The 21,167-nt window shown below is 34.2% G+C and overlaps 2 protein-coding genes across 5 annotated transcripts in view; one reads left to right on the forward strand and one right to left on the reverse strand.

Moving 5' to 3' along the window:
* Window positions 1–1,654: 1,654 nt before the first annotated feature.
* LOC106131566 (klarsicht protein) overlaps window positions 1,655–21,167 on the reverse strand; it is a 281,119-nt gene continuing 261,606 nt past the window's right edge. For all 4 annotated transcript variants that reach the window (XM_060950064.1, XM_060950063.1, XM_013330689.2 and 1 more), the window contains 6 exons: window positions 7,629–7,807; window positions 6,207–6,358; window positions 5,642–5,846; window positions 4,826–4,987; window positions 4,483–4,580; window positions 1,655–4,197 (listed from right to left, as the gene is read on the reverse strand). In XM_060950064.1, the coding sequence (XP_060806047.1) occupies window positions 3,954–4,197; window positions 4,483–4,580; window positions 4,826–4,987; window positions 5,642–5,846; window positions 6,207–6,358; window positions 7,629–7,807 (1,040 nt within the window). In that variant the 3' untranslated portion in view covers window positions 1,655–3,953. The remainder of the gene's footprint in view (window positions 4,198–4,482; window positions 4,581–4,825; window positions 4,988–5,641; window positions 5,847–6,206; window positions 6,359–7,628; window positions 7,808–21,167) is intronic.
* Window positions 12,817–16,038, forward strand: LOC106139933 (uncharacterized). The gene is made up of 3 exons (XM_060950005.1): window positions 12,817–13,061; window positions 13,289–14,114; window positions 15,905–16,038. Exons 1-2 carry the CDS (start codon window positions 12,875–12,877, stop codon window positions 14,092–14,094), a joined length of 993 nt encoding a protein of 330 aa, XP_060805988.1. The 5' UTR covers window positions 12,817–12,874; the 3' UTR covers window positions 14,095–14,114; window positions 15,905–16,038.

Consider the following 21,167-nt stretch of genomic DNA (forward strand, 5'->3'; position numbering starts at 1 on the left):
ATCAAAACAAGTCCGTACGTGTATTTAAACGAGTGTTTTTGTAAGAAATCAAATCATTATTTTTTACCAGTAGGTAAATCACAAACTTTTATCTATACATATAATAAAACAGTAAAAATATTTTGTCTGTACATTTAGTATTTTCGACTGAAATGGATAGAGGGACACTTAGAATGAATAATAGAAAGCAAAAATTTTTTTTTTTAATTTCTTGTCTGTCTGTCTGTATGTATGATCACGATTATCTCCGAAAGTACTAAACCGATTTACTTCAAACTTTCACCAATTGCTTTGTTTTAACTCAGAATAACATTTAAAGTTTGTTTCATCAAAATCGGTTCACAAAAAAAAAGTTATCGACATTTGAATGAACTCAAGGCATCAGTATGCCTGCAAATAAGTTACGAAATTAAAAATTCAAAGTCATTTATCATTATACGACGGCATTATACCTATAACATATAAATATAAGTGAAAGGCGACTAAGGGATGGGCTTACAAATTTGGGATTCTTTTTTAGGCGATGGGCGAGCAACCTATCAATTTTTGAATCTCAATTCTATCATTAAGTCAAATAGCTGAACGTGGCCATTCAGTCTTTTCAAGTCTGTTGGCTCTGTCTACCCCGCAAGGGATAAAGACGTGACCATATGTAGTCTACTTTAATTTCGACACCAACGCAACGGCTTCGATGGTCCAGTGGTTAGCCCGTGAGACTGTGAAGTTGGCGGTCCAAGTTCGAATCTCAACAATTACAAGATATTTTTTATTATTAAAAATATATTTTTTTTGTATTGTTTGAGTATTTTATGTAAAAAAACTGAAAATCAAAATACTACATATAATAAAACGGTAAAAATATTTTTTCTGTACATTTAATATTTTGACTGAAACGGATAGAGAATTTTTTTTTACATTTTTTGTCTGTCTGTATGATTAAAATTCAACTCGAAATTTACGCGGACGAAGTCGCGGGCAACAGCTAGTTTATCTCTAAACCAACCACCTCTATGATATATCATCAACTTCTATATGAGACAGTCAATATATAAACCTTCAATATTGAGGTTTTGAAATGATTTTAATATTAATTGTAGCTTGTAGACAATATTGAACAAAATTAATTACTGAGTGCTGAGAGAATATAAACCTTCGGCTTCGGCTTCGGCTTCGGCCGAAGGTTGTGGCGATAGCCGATTAATCGGCTTCGGCTTCGGCTTCGGCCAAAAATAGACCTTCGGTCGGACACTATTGCACATATAGGTAGTACAGGTATATATATATTCCAACAAAATGGCTGTAACCATCTTTAAACTAGGAACCGTTATTTCCATTTGGCTACGGAAGCTTAAAAAATAAGTTAAAACAAAGTGTGGCACCTTAGAATAGAACCACTCCATATCTTTCCCATGATGTCGTGAAAGGTGACTAAGGAATAGGCTTAGGCGATGGGCTAGCAGCCTGTCACTATTTGAATCTCAATTCCTTCATGAAGCCATGCAACTGAACGCGGTCTTTTAGTCTTTTCGACACTGTTGGCTCTGTCCGGCAAGGGATATAGACGTGACTATATGTATGTCTATAATACGAAATCAACTAAATTTCAAATAATGGATTTGGGTACTTAACCTACGTATGAAAAAATAAAAAACCATTTCAAAATTACTTTTTATTCCATTCCAAAAGCCAACATGCCATTATGCAACCAATTACATATTATGCTCACATTTCCTGTAAGATAAAGAAAAAATTAAATGCACATTCTTAGCATGTCTATTATCTTTCAATTACCTAGTTAAAAACTAAAGTACAAAAATTAAAAGGAAATATGACACACTACATAGGCATCAATTGCCCTATAATGAAGTTATAGAATGTTCTCAATCCTTCGCTGTGGTCTCAAAAGCCCACAAAATATGGAGAGACAAAAATTAAAAAACCACAGGGAAAGATGTTTTTTTTAAACTTATACATTCTATAGCAAGAATGCGCCACACTACGTTCATACTTAAGTATTTAGAACGTTCTATTTTTCTTTTTTTGATGGATATTACATTAATTTAATTACGTTGTCAACGTTTACCTTATTTTTTTTATTAAGAATTCATACGATGTTTTCTATAGATTACTTTTTATTTTGAACATTTAATGTTGAAAAATGGCTCTTACAAAATGTAAAGGCTCTTAATTTTATTGGCTTTTGATTTTTCGTCATATTGATGCCTTAGTTTAATTTTATAATCAGCATTCAGTTTAATTCAATTATATTAATACTCATGTCTGTATATTTATTGTTTGTAATAAAGTTAACCTATTGATTTGTATTTTAATCAAAATTATTTCCAATCATATTGATCTATAATTTCCGATGGTCCAATGTATAACTTGAATGTAAAATAAAATCGAGTTATAAATGAGATAATCATAGGTAAATGTATATTTCAATTATATATATATATTTTCATATATTTATAAATATAAATTAATGCAATGTGATTGCAGAAATAAAATACTTTGACAATATCGCAACAAATAACATGATAAATGTCAATAATAATAATAGATATCTATAAATAGATAATAATCATTGCGTGACTAAGCAACCTCATAATTCTAGCTAGTAAAAAATAGGTCCAGGTTGCATGGATTCGAAAATGTTATTTTTTTAGAGGAACACTCTTTTTATCAGTCTTCAGTTGATTTGATTATCAGTTAAGGCCGCCCATTATGTGAAGTGAATGTACCAAATGGCTAACGTACACTATTATTACTTTCATGTTATTACAAAAGGTAAGTATTTGTTTTTAAACAATACAATGAATTTGTTCGAACCCTTTGATATGAAAATTGTAGCAAAAGTGTAGTGTGCGCTAGGCCTTATTAGAATTTGATATGGTTATGATTAGTGGTGCTTAGAAATTATCGCTTTTGATGAGACTATTACACAGAATATCTAGGTAAGTATATCTATAAAATATTAAGTATAATTTTTTTTCGGATGGTTCGTCGAAGAACATAATGATAAAAATACATCCTCAGAATTATTAAATTTTAATTTTCGCCGGAGAAGAAAACATTTTTATGATATAAATTTAGAAAAATAAATACAAAATGTTTGTATATTTTGTATTTGATATCGAAAATTATGTATTACATTAGATAGTTCTCTTAGCGCACTCTTACACACCTTACAAAACCTATTAAATACTTGTACTAAAATAGGCATGCTATTATCCTAAACGAACTTACGTTTGTCAAACATGTTAGTACAATAATACCTACTTATTACGCACTAACTACTTTGAACTTCATCTGATACAGATGATCTATTTTGGAACATTTTTTTCTATTTGAACTTTGCTATGAGCAATTGGAGTCACGAATCATAGTCTGATTAAAAATAAACTTTTTAGACTACGTCATTAGCAAGGAAGGTACTGGTTTGGAATTATTTGTTCCATACTATTTCAAATTTAGTATACCTATTCTCATTTCAAATTACTTTTTAAATTAGGAAAGGTAAATCATATTTTAAAATTAGTACATTTTATCGTCCAGTTAAATTTTGTACCTAATTAAATAGGTTAGTAAAATTTCAACCTACTATATCAATCTTATCCAGACTACTCACAACTCGTCAAAATTGGTTAGTAAGTAAACATAGTATTGCCTCAAGCAAACTTAACAATCATGTCATCCACTTCCTAATAAGTTGTACACACTTCAAAAATTCATACGATTGAACGTTTTTTCTTCATAATTCGAGGAATATAAGCATTTCTTAATTCAAATAATTGAATGAACTGCTTTTCCTGTTATCACTTACAGAAATGTAATTCTAATAGGCATATTATACCATTACTGTAACTTGGCAATAAAAGAGTCAAGCGTAGAAACTTTCTTGAAAGTTATAGCTGATAAGTCATTAGACACAAATACACATAAGTGTATATTCAAACCGGTGGTGGTCCTCTTACGTAGCGCAGTTGAGGAGTAAGAGTTTGGGCCAAGGAGTTTAGGGCGTCGCAGCACCTTGGGCGTTCGACTAGCCAAGCGGCTAGAAGTAATGCGACAAGGCAAAGTTGTATGGGCAGAGACGAGCGAACAACACGCCAAACCCAACCTCCTCTTGGGCTGTAATCGGGATCCCCTGCACCAGTTTTGTTACCAGCCACGGTAGCAATATTATAATCTTTACTGTAACAATAAAAAGTAAAATTTTTATGAATAAGTTTATATTTCAATACAAAACGCGTAAAAATAAGTTAGACTAGAAAACACCCGCGGAAATTTTTTTTTTAGAGAACTCATAGACCTCCCACGGAACTAAGTATATTTAAAAATCTTTAGATCCCTAGCTTTAGGTCATTCGTTGTTTTATCAGACAGTCAATATTTTTTCTCTTTTATATATTTAGATAGATAAATGAAAATGGGATCATTACTAATGTATTAATAAGCAAAGATAAAATAGGCAACTCACGTGTTTTCATCAATTTTCAGATCTGGGATGCTTTGTTCCACCAAAGCGCGACAGGACTCTTGTAAGATACGGACTTCATTTTCAGTTTGTTCCATACGCTGAAAATAATTAAACAATATACGTTAGATAATTTTGTTTAAATACTTTAGACAAAAAATACCCAAAAGCAATAAAAAAAATCTCTTTTTCATAATTGCAACACCGGTCAACAAGGTTAGGTTAAGTCTACACAAGCCAGATAACTTTCAATGAGATTGTTACTTCGAAGAACCAGAATGACTAGACTAAATCTACGAGTATTACTTTAGAGATCTTATTGAATTTAAGTAATAACAATATTTACCTTAGCAATTCCCTTATGGGCTGGTGAATTCGGTGCCAAGGCGGCTTGCAGACGACGTGCTAACTCCCTCAAAGCATTAAGCCGTCTCGCTCTACCACCGGCACTTTCGCTGTCTCCGTCTGATATCCCGGAGTCAGAAAGAGAATCACACGTGGATCCACCCTGGGGAAGAATAGCTCTTAATTTTTAATTATCAATTAATCACAGTACATTTTTATAAGGCAATATTCGACAGCGCAGAGTAGCGCAACCTACCACCGAAACAAACCGAATGAAAACTCAATAAAAAAACGGCCTTATTAAAAAAAAAATTCAACCTAAAATCCATTTACACTATCTTGCATATTAAAGCGGAAAGTTAAGTTCGCGAGTTCAAATGGGGCGCTCTGAAACAGAATCTAATCCATATTGGATCATGCTGAAATCTAAATGAATGTGCCTATTCCCTTCATCTTTTACGACATCCATAAGAAAACTTTGGAGTGATCCTATTCTACTTCTTCTTTGTTGTTACCTTTTCCCACTTACTACGTGGGGTCGGCACAGTATGTTAGTTTTTTCCAATCACTTATGTCAATTGCCATTTCACTGGTTACTCCCTTTCTCTTCATACTATCTCTTACGCTATCCATCCATCTCTTTTTTCAGTCTTCCCCTATATCTTAAACCTTTCACTTCCATATTTAAGACTCTTTTAGCAACATGACCTTCCTCTCTTCTCATGATGTGTCCGTGATCCTATTCTACTATTCTATTAAAATGCCGGGAACCACACGGCAACAGGGAAAACGAGAACGATTATATGGCATTTTATACCTTTTTCTTCTCCACCAAAGAAGCAGCTAACTGTTTAATCTGTGCTGCGACCTCGGTCTGGTCTCCGTCCGCGGCGCCACGGTCGCGGAGTGCCTGCAAAGTGGCCAAGTCGCCTCTCAGCGCGCCCTGTAGCTCGCGGAAAGCGTTCTCCCATTCGGCCCATACGCATACCGCCTTCTCTAGTGATAGCAGTTCGTTGGACGTGCTGGAAATAATTATATGAATGTGAAACACGTTGTCATGAAGTAAAAAAGGGATAAACTTAGAGATAAAAAAAGAATTAAAATAAATTTGTACTGTTGGCTCTGACTACCCCGCAACGGATATAGGCGTGATTATATGTACCTACGTAAAAAAATTGAACTTTCTGAAAAAAAAAAATTCTTGAAGAATCGTTGGCTCGCCACGATTTGCTGTATGGCTTAATGATGGAATTGAGATTGAAATTGTGAAATTCAAAATTTTTAACTTCACAATTTCAATTGAAAAACAAAAAGTTATATTAAAGTTAATCAAATATAAATAAAAAATTAGATTTTTCGAATTTCTGAAGAAAATTACATACCGTTGATGGGCGTCATCCCATCTGGCTAGCAGTGAGTTCAGCTCGGCGGCTAATCCGTTGTCGTCCGACTCCAACTCGCCCAGTGCCCGCCGAACAGACACGGTCAGTTTGAGCATAGACACCTTACATTCTAGAAGACGAGACAGGCGCTCCTGGAAAAACAATCACGGTATGATCTCTGATCTATGAAAAACATCTTGTGTGATTTTCCCGGTCGCTGGAGAGAAGCCAGGAATTCGATTAGTATTGGTCTTTTCATAAAACAACGGCCATTTTCTTCTGTATATCTGTATGTTTGTACTCGTAAAATGCGAAAGTTATTATTATTCCGATTTGATCCGGTTTTCTCAGATGTGACAGATTTGGTCCAACTGAGAAACTGGTTAACAAAAAAATCCCCCTCTAAAGGGCAATATAGGGGGCCAGGTTTTTCTGTAAACTTTTTTGTTTTAAAGCGAACGAAGTGGCGGGCAATACCTGGCTAACCAAGATAATGCAATAAATTAGCTACATGTAGATTATAATATCTAATGCCAGCCAGTCTTTATAACCGCAACAAAGTAGCAAAAACCAATTAAAAACCTTGGAGCAAATAACATTGAAGATCAACCGATAAACATTACTGCAGATGGATTCATATACCCATATCAGATTGCTCCGGCCACCAATGTCAAGCTAACATATCGCCATAATAGGCTCGGATCACAAACTAAAGAGGTAAACAAAGTAGGTTTTAACAAACATGCAACACAACAATCACAAGCAGACGGTAGAATTTCCTGATTACAACGTCAATGAATTTTTTGATTCATTCAGCATGCGATCTCTGTTTTGAGTAGTTTGCACTATAGATAACATTGCCTTTTTTGCCTTTGCCACCATAGGTAAAGTTTTCGATGCCTTAACATTTTCTGGGTTATTTTTATTTTGTTCCCCTGCAGTTATGGAAATACCGCTAGCTGTTGGTTGATATACTGTCACATGGTCATCATATCATACTGAGACCATGCTGTTAGTTCTAGATTATTAATTCTTAATAGGAACACAATATTTATATATCAGAAAGTATGCTGATATTTTTATAACGACTTGGATTAGATTCTAAATGTAGATTTTCTGATGATTTGATTGGTCATGTTTGTCAAGTTTCAAAACAGAAACAATCGCCATTTTTTCTTTGCGGAAATTCTCATTCTTTTTCCTTAAGGTCAGGTTATCAGCATCGATTATGAGGACGGGTTTGATCATAAGACTTCAAACAGTAAGCTCTTAATTTCTTAAAGTCATAAAGTCTTATTTTTTTTTCTTCGCATCATGTATATCATCCAGGATTTCGTGCAGTGCTGCCATCTCTCGACGAGATTCCTTGCTCAAATACGACGTCTATATAAGATTGTACACTCTCGTTTCAAGGATATTTACCTTGAGCTCTTCAATCCTTCTAGTGAGCTGGACTTTACTGTGGGGTTGCGTGGCACAGTCGCCAGCATCACAGATGTCATCCAGGGTTTCGTGCAGTGCTGCCATCTCTCGGCGAAGACGTCTGGCGCCACCACGCCTTGTCGCTGCTGCGCGAAGGGCCGACCATCTTGCTGATACGGCTGTTGACAAAGAACATTAAAATTAGTTTTAGCTTCATCATCGTTATCATACTACTGGCGTTCCGGTGCTCCTGAATTTGATAAGCTAATATTAGCTAATTCGATACGTATATTTTTGCCCTTTTTAGGTTATTCTGGTTCACATCTGTGCATGTGTGTTTGCACTGCTGCAAGCTATGCCCTGTTTTTTTTAAACTTGCTTAACTGAAATAAAGGAACAATGGGTCCGTTGCATAGTAGCTGGACATACATAAAAGACAAAAAAGCATAGGGCTCATCTGTTAAAGTGATAATTTTTATGATACTTGTATTACCCATGTTGTACTCCCCCCATGCAAGATATGACCGTAGGTATACTTTTTAAGTTAAAAAACAATAACGAAATCTTTGTGTAGTGCAAATCTAATAAACTTAAACTAATTTTACTTTTTCACAGTAAAACCGATGATTTATCGTGTTTATGAGTCAATATTATTTGACAACTGACAATAAAAATATAAATCTTATCAACGACAGTTGTCTACGACATTTAGTAACGACAGTTATATAGCGATCATTATTGGTTGTTTCCATGATTCAAAATCTACAATTACGATAAAAATCTTTTATGATAATGTTACTATTTCAGCAATATCTTATGTTTTTTATGTTATGATTGAATATCCTGGTGTTGATAATTATAAATATGTTTAGATTTCAGCCAAACTGGTTTGAGAAGCAGTTCATAACTGTTGAGTCCAAGTCGAGTAAAAGTTGCAGTAATCAGAGGATTAAAACATTATACTCGTAGAAGATGTTTTTATGAAATGAGAGTACCTAGCCTTTCTTTCTTCTTACGTGCCTGACGCGTGATAGCGTACCTGACATACAGTTAGGTACGGTACGAGTGCCTAAATATTAAAGATTTTTGTAAATTTTTAGTTCGAAATAGGTAAAATTAAATTTCAAAAAAAAAACAGACCTTGAACATAATTTTAGACATGGCAATGTAAATATTAACGCAGGTGATACTAACGTAGATTACATACGTAATACTACTGCAGTAATAGCTGGAATGATGCCAAGTAACGTACCAGACAAAGATCATGATACGGCAAATCTTACAATCATATGCAAATATTTTTATCTCAACGTAAACATTTTCAGTTTAATGCAGCGCGTCGCGAATGTAACAAAACAGCATATAATAATGTAATGACACCTCTTTTTCTGAAGGGAAGACAGATAACATTTATAATAATTCATCCAAATTCATCTTTTCATGCAGAGTTCAAGTTTAAGTTCTCGATTAGTTCAACGTACACACATTTTAAATAAAAAGTTACCATGCATATTCAAAAAACATATTGTACAATCGAAAAATTTTGAAAAAATTTTTATCATTGGTTTTTTATGTGTGAAAAGTTATTCTTGGTTGGTGTTATTGACATATGATTACTACCAGGAACAGCAAAGTGCTTGCTTCTACATTTATTTTTACCTTTTTCTGTTTATTCACCAGTACAGTACATCTGCAATCTAAAAATGATGGCTGGCATCACACCAACCATCATTAGGCACGTGTATTAACCTAGTAACTGACATACAGACATGCATTGCTGTCCCACATTATGTTATAGACGTACCATACATTTCAACGGTAAAGCAAACCGTGTATTCAGTCTGAGTCGATTGGTATAAAGGATTTTTCTCAAACTTTCTACTCTAAGAAACAATTACTGAAAGACAAAAACTACATTTTGCAAAAAGATTTATACTAACACATTTGATGTAAGGTCCTATCTCTACTAAATAATAAGACATCTGAATTAACATTGATATTTTTGTTAAATATAATATTTAATTTTTGTATTAATATTTAAATAAATATTGAATTAATAGAATATTTACATACAGACTAAGTGTTGTAAGGTGCCAACTCAATAAAACCTTTTTAGGAACAACGTTGGATTACTAAGTTGTTAAATTTAAAATAAATAAAAGGAACCATATCAAATAAAAAAGACGAACTGAGCGGAGAGCAAAATGCGATGTTACCAAAGCTCAAAATAGGATGTCCAAAAATAACAACATCAAAGTTATTATAAAAATAAAAGGGGTCGTGAATGAATACGGAGAAAAAATACATGACATAACATCAGTAGATACCATTATAAGATTAGTACAAATAATGGGCAATATGAATGACGGGCTATTTTAGGCAGGAAGAAGCTTACCAGGTATTATTCAAGCAAATGTAAATTACCATCACACGTGCCAATACATGTGAAGAAAATAGTGATATGGACCTAATTGAAACAGTTAGATAAGGACTTTACTTTGTAAGGTTATAAACGATTTCTGATCAGATTCATAAGAACTCTATAACTAATCGTTTGGCACCCGCCCCCTTATCGCGCACTAATATTTTTTTACTACAGCATAGATCATAAGCTCACCAGTTTATGACATTTCTCAAATTAAGAAACACAATCTAAATTAAACAGTCCTTACTTATATGTGACTAGTGGCCTAGTAGACCTGAATTCCAGTAAAGTTAGTTATTACGTAGCCTTTAAAAGGAACAACATTTCGTCCTACATGTGATGGCTTTTAATGTAAATTCGATGGTAAAGTAGATTATTAGTTAGACTGTAAAAGTAGTATGAGTTGTCTGAGCCGATAGCGTATATAAATACAGCCACTAAAGATAATTCAAAAGGAAGAAAAAGCTAGGATATCTAACATGAGAGTAGCAATTTGCCGTAATGGAACGGAAATTGATAATATCCAACAGATTGGATATATGGGTGCATTTGTAGATAAATCTAATGCGAATGCAACGGAAGAGCCAACCGTTTCACTAACAGTATCAAAGATAACTTGAAGTACTCCAGAATATGATATGAAGTTGCAGATTATTACAAAATATTACCAATTTCCTTTTCAATTTTAGTCAATTTGGTTTTGCAAACTCAAGAGTCAATTCAATCGAGCGACCTTTTATTAAATCGAAATTGACTACCACAGTAAAGAGCGTTCTGTTATAAAAATAACAGGAAATACAAACAGCATTTTAAAAAAATCGACAGGTTAGTCTCATATCGTAGTAATCATCAGAAATCAGAATAGATCGAGAAAACTTGAGGATACTCGGAAATAGCATAGCAAATGTCACTGGGTCCATGAACTTGCCTGTTCGGGACATTTTCTCTCCATGTTATTACGTTTGATCTTGCAGCTCGAGTTGTTTGGCAAATGTTTTGGGTTTGAGTGAGTGCAATTACGGAGTGTGTTCCGCGAAAATTTTACGATCTGTGCTGTCTTGCATGGTCGAAAATAGAATTAGCATCTGTCATTTTAAATATAATATCGTCCGTAAAGTTAAATGAAATACGCTTAAGTCCATTACACGCAAGATAATCAAACCTAAGATAGAAAGTTAGTTATTTGAGATTCACGTGCGTCTTCTTGTGGTTTTATAACCTGCAGTTTTACTGCAATGCCTGCAAATACTCAGTTCCAACCATGGCATTCGGTTACAAATCTCTAATAATGACTCTGGCATCAATACTCAAATTGGTTCCAGTTGAGTTGCCCTATTGGAAATATTGCAAGCGGATATGAATCAACGATTTGGTTTGTCGCAAAATCAAGATTTTAAATTTAAATATGTCACAAGCAATTTGCTTTAGGAAAGGAAGCCAATTTGCCAACCGCACCGGTCGTCAGTCAAACTCGACAGACTATTACGACTTCCTATAGTGGGGCAGTTTGTGAATCGAAACGTAACTGAAGCATAATATCTTCAATCACAGGAAAAAATACCTAACTAACATGATGAGTTTACATACGACATCACAATTAATCATATCCACTGTGATGAGTGAGTATTCAAAACAAGAAAATCTATAAGTAAAAATCTTTGCAGTTGCTTCTTGTTGTTTTAAGTTTTCAAATGTTATATAATCATACTATCTATGATATGCAACACATAAGGTGTGACAATAGTTTCTATGACGTGGAAGACGGAAATCGAAGTTAATTTTGTAACTTATCTTCTGATGAATTGCTTTTCCTTCGATGTTACGTTACCGTGTCGTAAACCGACAAATACACACTTCCCTAGTGACATAAGCAGGGCAGTAACTAGCCTTTATGACTACATTTCTGAAGCTCGTAAATATAACGCAGGCTTATTTTTAATTATAAATTTATTTGCAAACGACGGTATATGTTGTCATTCACTTACAAATGGTAAAATAAAGACATTTTGGTTTGTACTGAAATAAACTTGATTGAAAGAAAATCAGATATATACAATTATTAATTCAGCGGCGTACAAGTGATATATGTGAAAAATGGACGAGTACAGGCACTTTTTATGTCCAGGTGATAATTTAAACTCTCTACCCAGAAACCCGGACTAAGCGAGTAACCCGTGAGGTTTGGACACACTTTCGAAGGTCGAAATTGAATACCAGATGTGTTTCAAAATCGAAGAAAAATATTTTATCCATTCACATCGTAAAAATCTGAGAAATCGTTGAATATAAAAATGTCAGCGTGAATTTATGTTCGATATTAATATTATGTCTTGTGTATTTTTCTTCTGATATTCAAGTGGCTTTCGAATATTTCTCGCAGTTACCGGCCGCTGAGCCGCAGCAGCACGCAACTCACATCCTCACAGTGAAAGCAGTATAAGTTCGTTGATTGTGACGTCTGTCGTGAGAAACTTGTATAATATGGTCTTGTATAACCATCAGCAAATCATGAATGTGAATAACTCTACGGACAGACAGTAAAATTTATATTTTGTACATTCAATTGACATTATAAAGCAGCATATACATATTATATTTCAGACCTCAACCGAAGACGATTACTTAATATTAACCTGCAGCAGCACGAGATGTCGCTGTCTCAGTCACACACTTTCAGAGTACCTAATAAAAAGTAGATACTCCCCCTCCCACTGGTCGGCCGGCGCATCGTGCGCTCACGCCATTACGAGTTTTTGTGTCGTCGAAGTCGCACATAATTCTCTCTTTATCGTTACGTTTTTTCAAATTACCTTCGTCCGAAATGGGTAAACGTAAAAGATCAAAGTCAAAGGAATATGATCATCTACTGAAAAAGATGAAAAAACTTGAGGAAAAAATACGGGAAAGACGATCAATATCATCGTCCTCATCAAATACTGATCAAGTTTTAAATACATACTCAGAAGAGGTGGACAATACAAGTATAGTCTTATCACCGATAATTCCAGGTATGTACCTAAATTTACTATCATCCTATATGGATTGATAGATAATAATTTATTTATTTATTTTTTCCTTCTATGGTTAATCGGTTTAGATATCCTAAATGGATTATCTAAATACCGACTCCACGTATATCGTGTGAGAATTTAAAAAATACCCTACAAAAAAAAAAAAAAAAAAAAAAAAAGCAAGAAAAACGCGTATCCTAAAAGGATTACTCGTTTAATTGCAGATGAAATCAGCATCCAAGCCACGGAACAAGTTGTGGAAAATACTGAACCTGAATTGGATCCAGAAATTTTGCAACTACTAGGCTCTGACCCCACAAAACAAACTAATTTTGGCGAAAATCTACATAAAGATATAATGCCTAGGTGGAAGCATATTCTCATCAATGGCCTGGACAAAGATACAAAAGCCGATATTTTGAAAAGTCACTTACCGCCTGAAAACTGCCCGCATTTAAAAGCGCCCAAACTAAATGCAGAAATAAAGGCCGCTTTAAATGAAATTAACTGCAAGAAAGAAAGTTTTAATGAAAATAAGCAAAACCAGCTTGCAAGTTGCTTGGCCGCCCTTGGCAAGGCCCTTAATATTGCCTTAGTTGGTAACTACACGGAGATTATTAAACCACTCAGTGATGCTGGGCGGCTCCTATGTGACTTGCACTTTAGAGAATCACAATCCCGCCGATATTCTATAATAAATACATTAAATAAGGATATAAGAGAAACTGTTAAAAATACAAAAATTGATGATTATCTGTTTGGCTCTGACTTGGGTGAACAATTGAAAACAGCAAAAGCTATAAGTAAATCTAGCTCTGAATTAAGAATTCCGAAGCCTCAATTGAAACCTACACCTCAACGGGGCGCTTTAAACTCTCGGGGGGCGCGGGGTGCAGCCTCGACAACGCGTCCGACTCAACGGAGGCCGAGCGCGGGCGCCGCGAGGGAGCGCGACCGCGACCGGGGACACCGTGCGGCCACGAGCTCCGCGAGGAACACCAGCCAGCGCGGGAGAGCCAGGAGATACTAGCCTCACCGGATGACTCACAGGTACACGCCGGCAGGTTACGTTTTTATTATGACGCTTGGCTTAATATAACCGACGACAACACAATATTGTCATGGATTCAAGGCTATCAAATTCCTTTTAAAGATACGCCTGTACAAGCCAAAGTTCCTAATAATCCCTGTTTTTCGGCAAAAGGTTCTTTGGCCATAGAACGATGTATAGAAAATATGCTTTATTCTAATGTCATTTCTACTTGTATACCAAGCAGTGGCCAGTTTGTTTCCCCTATATTTACTGTTCCCAAACCAAATGGGGAAAATAGATTCATATTAAATTTAAAACAATTAAATAAATTTGTCGAAACCCATCATTTTAAATTAGAAGATCATAGAACTGCACTAAAACTATTAGATTATGATTACTATATGGCAACGTTAGACTTGAAAGATGCTTATTTTTTAATTTCCATACATAAAGACTATAGAAAGATGTTACGGTTCAAATGGATGGATCAGTTATATGAATTCAATGTTCTCCCGTTTGGCCTATGTACAGCCCCATATGTTTTTACCAAATTGCTTAAACCTGTCTTGCGATATTTACGTTTGTCGGGCTTATTGTCAGTCAATTACCTTGACGATTTTTTTTGCATAAGCAAAACATATAGTGATTGCTATTATAACGTGCATAAAACAAAAAACATATTGATCTCCTTAGGTTTTATAATTAATTCGGAGAAAAGTCAAATTAATCCTGGTACAGTATGTAAATTCTTGGGGTTTAATTTTGACACGAGTAATATGATAATTAAATTGCCAAATGAAAAGAAATTACGTATAAAAGAGTTTTTTTACGTAGAAAAAGTTGTACAATCAGACAATTCGCTCAATACATTGGTCTTTTGAGTTCCGCATGTCCAGCAGTACAATACGGCTGGTTATATACAAAATCATTTGAACGTGAAAAAATATTGGCTTTAAATAATTCTGTTTATTATGATAGACGTATGAAATTAAAATCTTATTTACATAAAGACCTAAAATGGTGGACTGAAAATATAATGAATTAATTTTGCCCTATACGTAATAATAATTATACACTAGAAATATATACCGATGCATCCCTTACGGGATGGGGCGCAGTTTGTAATAGTGAAACCACTGGTGGAAATTGGAAACAATCTGACATCTCTCATCACATCAACCTACTAGAGCTCAAAGCCGCTTTTAATGGCTTAAAATCCTTTGCTTGTCATTTATCCAATTGTGAAATATTGCTAAGAGTTGATAATACCACCGCTATTTGTTACATCAACCGCATGAGCGGTACGCAACATTTACATCTTAACGAGGTAGCTCGTGAGATCTGGCGGTGGTGTGAATCCCGAAATATCTTTGTATTTGCATCTTATATAAACTCATCTGATAACCCCGCTGATCATCAATCTCGCTTGATTAATATAGATATTGAATGGGAACTTGCAGACTATGCTTTTTTCCGAATTAAAAAAACATTTAGGTACCCCAGATTTTGATCTTTTTGCTTCGGAACAAAATTCTAAATGTTATAGATATGCTTCATGGAAACTCGATCCAGAGGCAGAAATAATTGATGCCTTTACATTTAATTGGTCAAACTTAAATTATTATGCATTTCCTCCGTTTTGTCTTATCCCAAAGGTGTTACAAAAAATTATAAAAGAAAAATCAAGCGGCATAGTTGTCATTCCAAATTGGCCTTCACAACCATGGTATCCCATGTGGTCTAATTTGGTAGTTTCTAGAAAAAATTATTTTCAACCAAGTGCATCTCTCTTAATTTCTCCTTTCAGCGAGGCACATCCACTACATGCGAGTCTTACCCTGGTGGCAGCGAGGTTATCAGGCAAGCATTGTTGAGACAAGGGATTCCAGCAACTTCATTGCATATTTTTATGGCCTCATTCTCTGTTAATACAATTTCCCAGTATAATTCAAGTCTTAAAGCATGGTGGCAGTTTTGCACGGTTAATTCAATAGACTTTTTTGATTCATCGATTATCAATGTCATATCTTTTCTAACAGAAGGTTTTGAGTCTGGTATTGGCTATAGTTCACTCAATACCCGACGTTCAGCCCTTTCACTTATTTTAGGCAAACATATTACAACAAATGTGTCCGTTAATAGATTTTTAAAAGGTGTGTATCGGCTGAGAACACCTACTCCTAAGTACAGTGTAACTTGGGACCCAGTTACTGTTTTGAATTATCTTGAAAGTTTTTATCCCTATGCATCAGTCAATCTTTCAAATATGGCTATGAAAACTGTTACTCTCATAGCACTAGCGTCCGGTCAGAGAATGCAAACACTTAGTTTGATTAAAATGAAAAATATATGTATTCATAATGACGATGTACTGATTAAAATAACTGATCTTATAAAAACCTCTCGTCCTGGATCTAGTCAACCTTTGCTTAAACTCCCATTTATTCGGGAAAATCCAAAGATATGCCCCGCATTAGCTGTACAAAATTATATAGATAAAACCAAAAACTTACGTAGTGATATGCCTGATGAACATTTGTTTATCAGCGCCAGAAAACCACATAAAAATGTAGGTCCACAAACACTTGGCCACTGGGTTAAAAAAGTCCTCCAGGCAAGCGGAATTGATATCGGTATTTTTGGGGCTCATAGTACTCGTCATGCATCTACTTCAGCTGCTTACAATTCTGGTGTTAATCTAGACGTAATACGGAAGGCAGCAGGCTGGAGTGATAATTCTAATGTATTTTTAAAATATTATAAAAAGGATGTCATACAAGAAAATAATAATGACTTTATTAGAGGAGTTTTTTCAGTTGTAAATTTAGACAATTAATTTTATTTAACATAAATTAAAAATAAAGACAAATTAATTTACAGTTATCCTATGCAGGAATATATGGAACTTTGATATTATTATTTTCATAAAGAAAAATAATAAAATGTTGATTTCTATTTATTTTTTTAACTTATATTATATTCCTCTAAACATCTGCAGGTTAATATTAAGTAATCGTCTTCGGTTGAGGTCTGAAATATAATTAGGAATTAAACGAACTTACCTAGTGACGTTCGATTCCAATTATATGAAGACCGAAGACCGAAGACGATTACTCCGTTCCCTCCCATCCCTTTATAACCCCTTAAAAATAAATAGAAATACTTGTAAAATCTCTAAAAAATGGCGTGAGCGCACGATGCGCCGGCCGACCAGTGGGAGGGGGAGTATCTACTTTTTATTAGGTACTCTGAAAGTGTGTGACTGAGACAGCGACATCTCGTGCTGCTGCAGGTTAATATTAAGTAATCGTCTTCGGTCTTCGGTCTTCATATAATTGGAATCGAACGTCACTAGGTAAGTTCGTTTAATTCCTAATTATCTACAGCTGTTGGATAGCATACAGAATATTTAAAATATAAAATATGTAGGGTAATTCAATTGAATATAAAAATATATTCAATTAAATTACTCATATAATTTCAAATTTGAGTTGTGCTTACGTAAACAAATTTTTATATTAAATAAAAATAACAAAATTGATGATTTTGGTAAAAAATTAAAATAAAAGCAAAAATCATTTTTAAAGTGCAGTTAGTTGTTCATCTGCAATATTTTATAAATTATGAGATTTAAGAATTTACCTGGATAAGGTGGAATATATTCGTAGAAGCAATCCATTACGGAACTGTCTTGACATGCGCGGGAGTCGACGAGGCGACAAGGTTAGAACTGCAAGACATTTGCACCGCAACAACACTCCCGACAAACTAATACGTGACACTAACAACACAAAAGCAACTCAAACACAAGACATTACAGTTCACTTTGAGCACAAATCAGAAATTGTCACATACAAATGGAATAGTAACAAAGAGCAACTGCACTTAATGTAAAGAGGACAAGGTATCCTTTGGTATGAATATTGCAGTAGAACAAATTGTCCGATTGACGGAAAACTAGAGTTGATTTGAGGTAATATAATTCAATGAGGTCAGGGAAAAATATATCTTGGCACATTGCAATAAGAACTTATGCAGTCGCACTAGATAGATTGCATACATCACTGAAAGAACTCAAGGTGACACTGACGCTACTTTAGAGATTTGGTTTTTCTCAACGAAGATTAAAAATAGAAACAAGAAAAGGAGACGATAAAGTGAATATAATTAATCATTATACTGGCACCGCATGAAGGATATATATAGTAGACGAAAATGAATCCATGTAGAGTATCTACCACAACTGATCGCAAAATACAAGCCCATTAAAAATTAATATCTGTATTTATCGAAGGTTATCAGGCTAGTGACCTCAAGCTTAAATAAAATGATATAAAACTGGACCTCAAGAGGTGAAATTACACGACCTCGCCGACAAATTGCTGTGTTAAATTACGAAATTTCAGTACGAGATAAAATTCATAGGCAAATAATGTTACTCAAGGCATCGTCTTAAGTCCTCCTTCGAAATTTGAAAGAAAAGAGAGGTGGCTATTGCACAGAAGTGGGACGTGAAAAAAAACTTTATCGCTTACAAATGTAAAGGAAAAGTTCGACTCTTTTTATACAATATTGTTAAAACTAATGTACAGTACATACAAATAAAATCAAAAATAATTTAATAACAAGAACATTAAATCTGGAATAAAGAATGAAGCCGAGGTCGTAAATTAAATAGCCAAAATGGAAGTAAAGAATACTTAATTAGATGAAGGGAAAGTGTGTCGAAACAGGCATATAATAAATTAAAACGGAACAATACCAAGGCAGAATAGAGAATAGTTTCGACATCATCCTAAGACGGTTATAATGATCTAAATAGCTAGGGAACCGATTGGCTTTGAGTGGTGACCTATTTCAAAAGGCCCTTGTGGTCATGTTTTGGTTAATAGAAAGATCAATCAATTGATTATATCATAATAGAATCGAAGCAAGAACATCGATGGCTTTTTGATCTACGCTTTTACATTCAAATATTGAGAGCGTTAATGGCATATTAAACATTGGTAGTAGCACAAAGTAGATCTAACCGGAACTGCGTGAATGAAATTAATAAAATTACATAATCTTCAACACGTAAGACAAAAATTGCTACTGATGAAATCAAAGCAAAAATTAAATTCGATCAAGAGGTTCTTATGTCAGGGAATATTGTAATTAAGATTTATACAAGTTGTTATTAGCAAGTCATTGAGTTTAGATTTATGAAAATTGGCATGGATAGGTTCGGGCTTGGTAGTCGCTGACTTTTTGCCAATGGTTGCGCAAGAGTGCAGTTGCAACATCGAAATAATGATCCGAACAGAGGCCGAAAAAAGCAGACGGCGTGGTGACCTACTTAACGACTACGCTGATAAAATTCGACATGTTTTTTCATGCATTACTTATTTCTTTTCGTGAATTAAATGCGATCTTAATCGGTTTGAGAATAAATAGAACGTCAATGTCAAAGTAATAAATTATTCTATTTTTAATCGTTTTGTTGGTCTATCAGTTTTAACTTTTTCTAACTTGTGATTATGATGGTAATTTATAAAGCTTATTCAATTCCGAAAATGAAAATAGATATTGCTTAAATAGACAAAGATTTTACAGCGTCTTGCTCAAAAACAAAAGCCAACATTTCTCATGGTTAAAGAGAACATGCAAATTGTATAATTAGCAAGTTACAAAGGAGAAAACAACCAGATGCTGTGTTGAGAACTGCGTAGGAGCATCGTAGGCGAACTCGCTAGGATAGGTCAAGTACAACATTTACTAGTGTGTGTGTATATATTATAAAGTTTGTGATCTTTTTTTCATACTGGATTTTTTAATGACCAATACTGTTATAGTAACCACAAGTCATTAATTTACAACATGTTAAACAATTGATACTTAGCGATTACTTATTGAAACAAATTTAAGTACAAATATGTAATTATAACGTCAAAACAATTTTCATTAAGCGTCTGTTACAAAGCAGAAAAGTAATTAAGTTAAGCAAACATTATAAAGTAATGATACCACGCGTTACAAATTAAGATAAGACAAGTTTTCAAGAATATAATAACTTACCAATTTCTTCATTATTAGTAGCAGTTGAAGTCACAGACAAACTCATTTTAGATACAATAGTCACAATTGTTAATATTTATCACTCATCACTAAACATCCTCCAGAAAGTTCATCGACTCGTCCTTTCTCCACAGATCTTCAGTGATATAACTATTGGCAGAAGATAGCTATCAATTTCGCATGCTATTGTGGAAAAGCTTAATTGAAATAACAACGGTTATCTAACAAAGAACTGGATGCACACGTTGCATCACCTCGTTAAGTTTCACTTTTGTTAATTAACTAATTGTTTCTTAAACAATCTTTGTATTGTTCTAAAATGTAAACTTAGTAAAATTGTATATTTTAATGATTTTTATGGTTTCATTTAATACCTGTGAATTTGAAAACAAAAATTGCAATATTAAGTCTGCAGTGTTAAATAGACTAGACATTTTTGGCAACAGCAATAGACAACAATAAGTTTGTTTTTTATTTATTCATTAACAGAACTCTTCAACTCTGATTATTAATGTGTCTCAATTTAACTCTTACATTTCATGAATAAAACTTAAATGTTCATACAGTGTGTACTCTGTTTTCCACACATGGGCCACCATTTATAGAAAAAGTAGAGAAATGAAACATGTTAGATATAAAGAATTCAGAATAGCGGTACAACTAGAATGGCCGGTCTTATCCACCGTTAGCTGACAACTACAATTAATGGATTGATCTCATGAACAACAAAGTATTATATTTAGAAGGGGTCAAATAAAAAAGAATAGGTGGTTGTTCAATGGTAGGTAAGCACCAAGATTACGTTAGCATAATATACGTACGAGTAGAATTTAATGCCAAACGCTTTCGGTCTTGGGATATTTAAAACAAAAGTGCATAACAACAACGTATGTTTCGAAAATATTCATTGGTACATGGCCGAGGTGGGATTCGAACTTTTGCCTTTATGCGCCACATGCATTTTTATGAAATAATAAAACATTAAATCTGACATTCTAATCTATAACGTGAAC

Source organism: Amyelois transitella, chromosome 20 (genome assembly GCF_032362555.1).
Source record: "Amyelois transitella isolate CPQ chromosome 20, ilAmyTran1.1, whole genome shotgun sequence".
NCBI lineage: Eukaryota > Metazoa > Arthropoda > Insecta > Lepidoptera > Pyralidae > Amyelois > Amyelois transitella.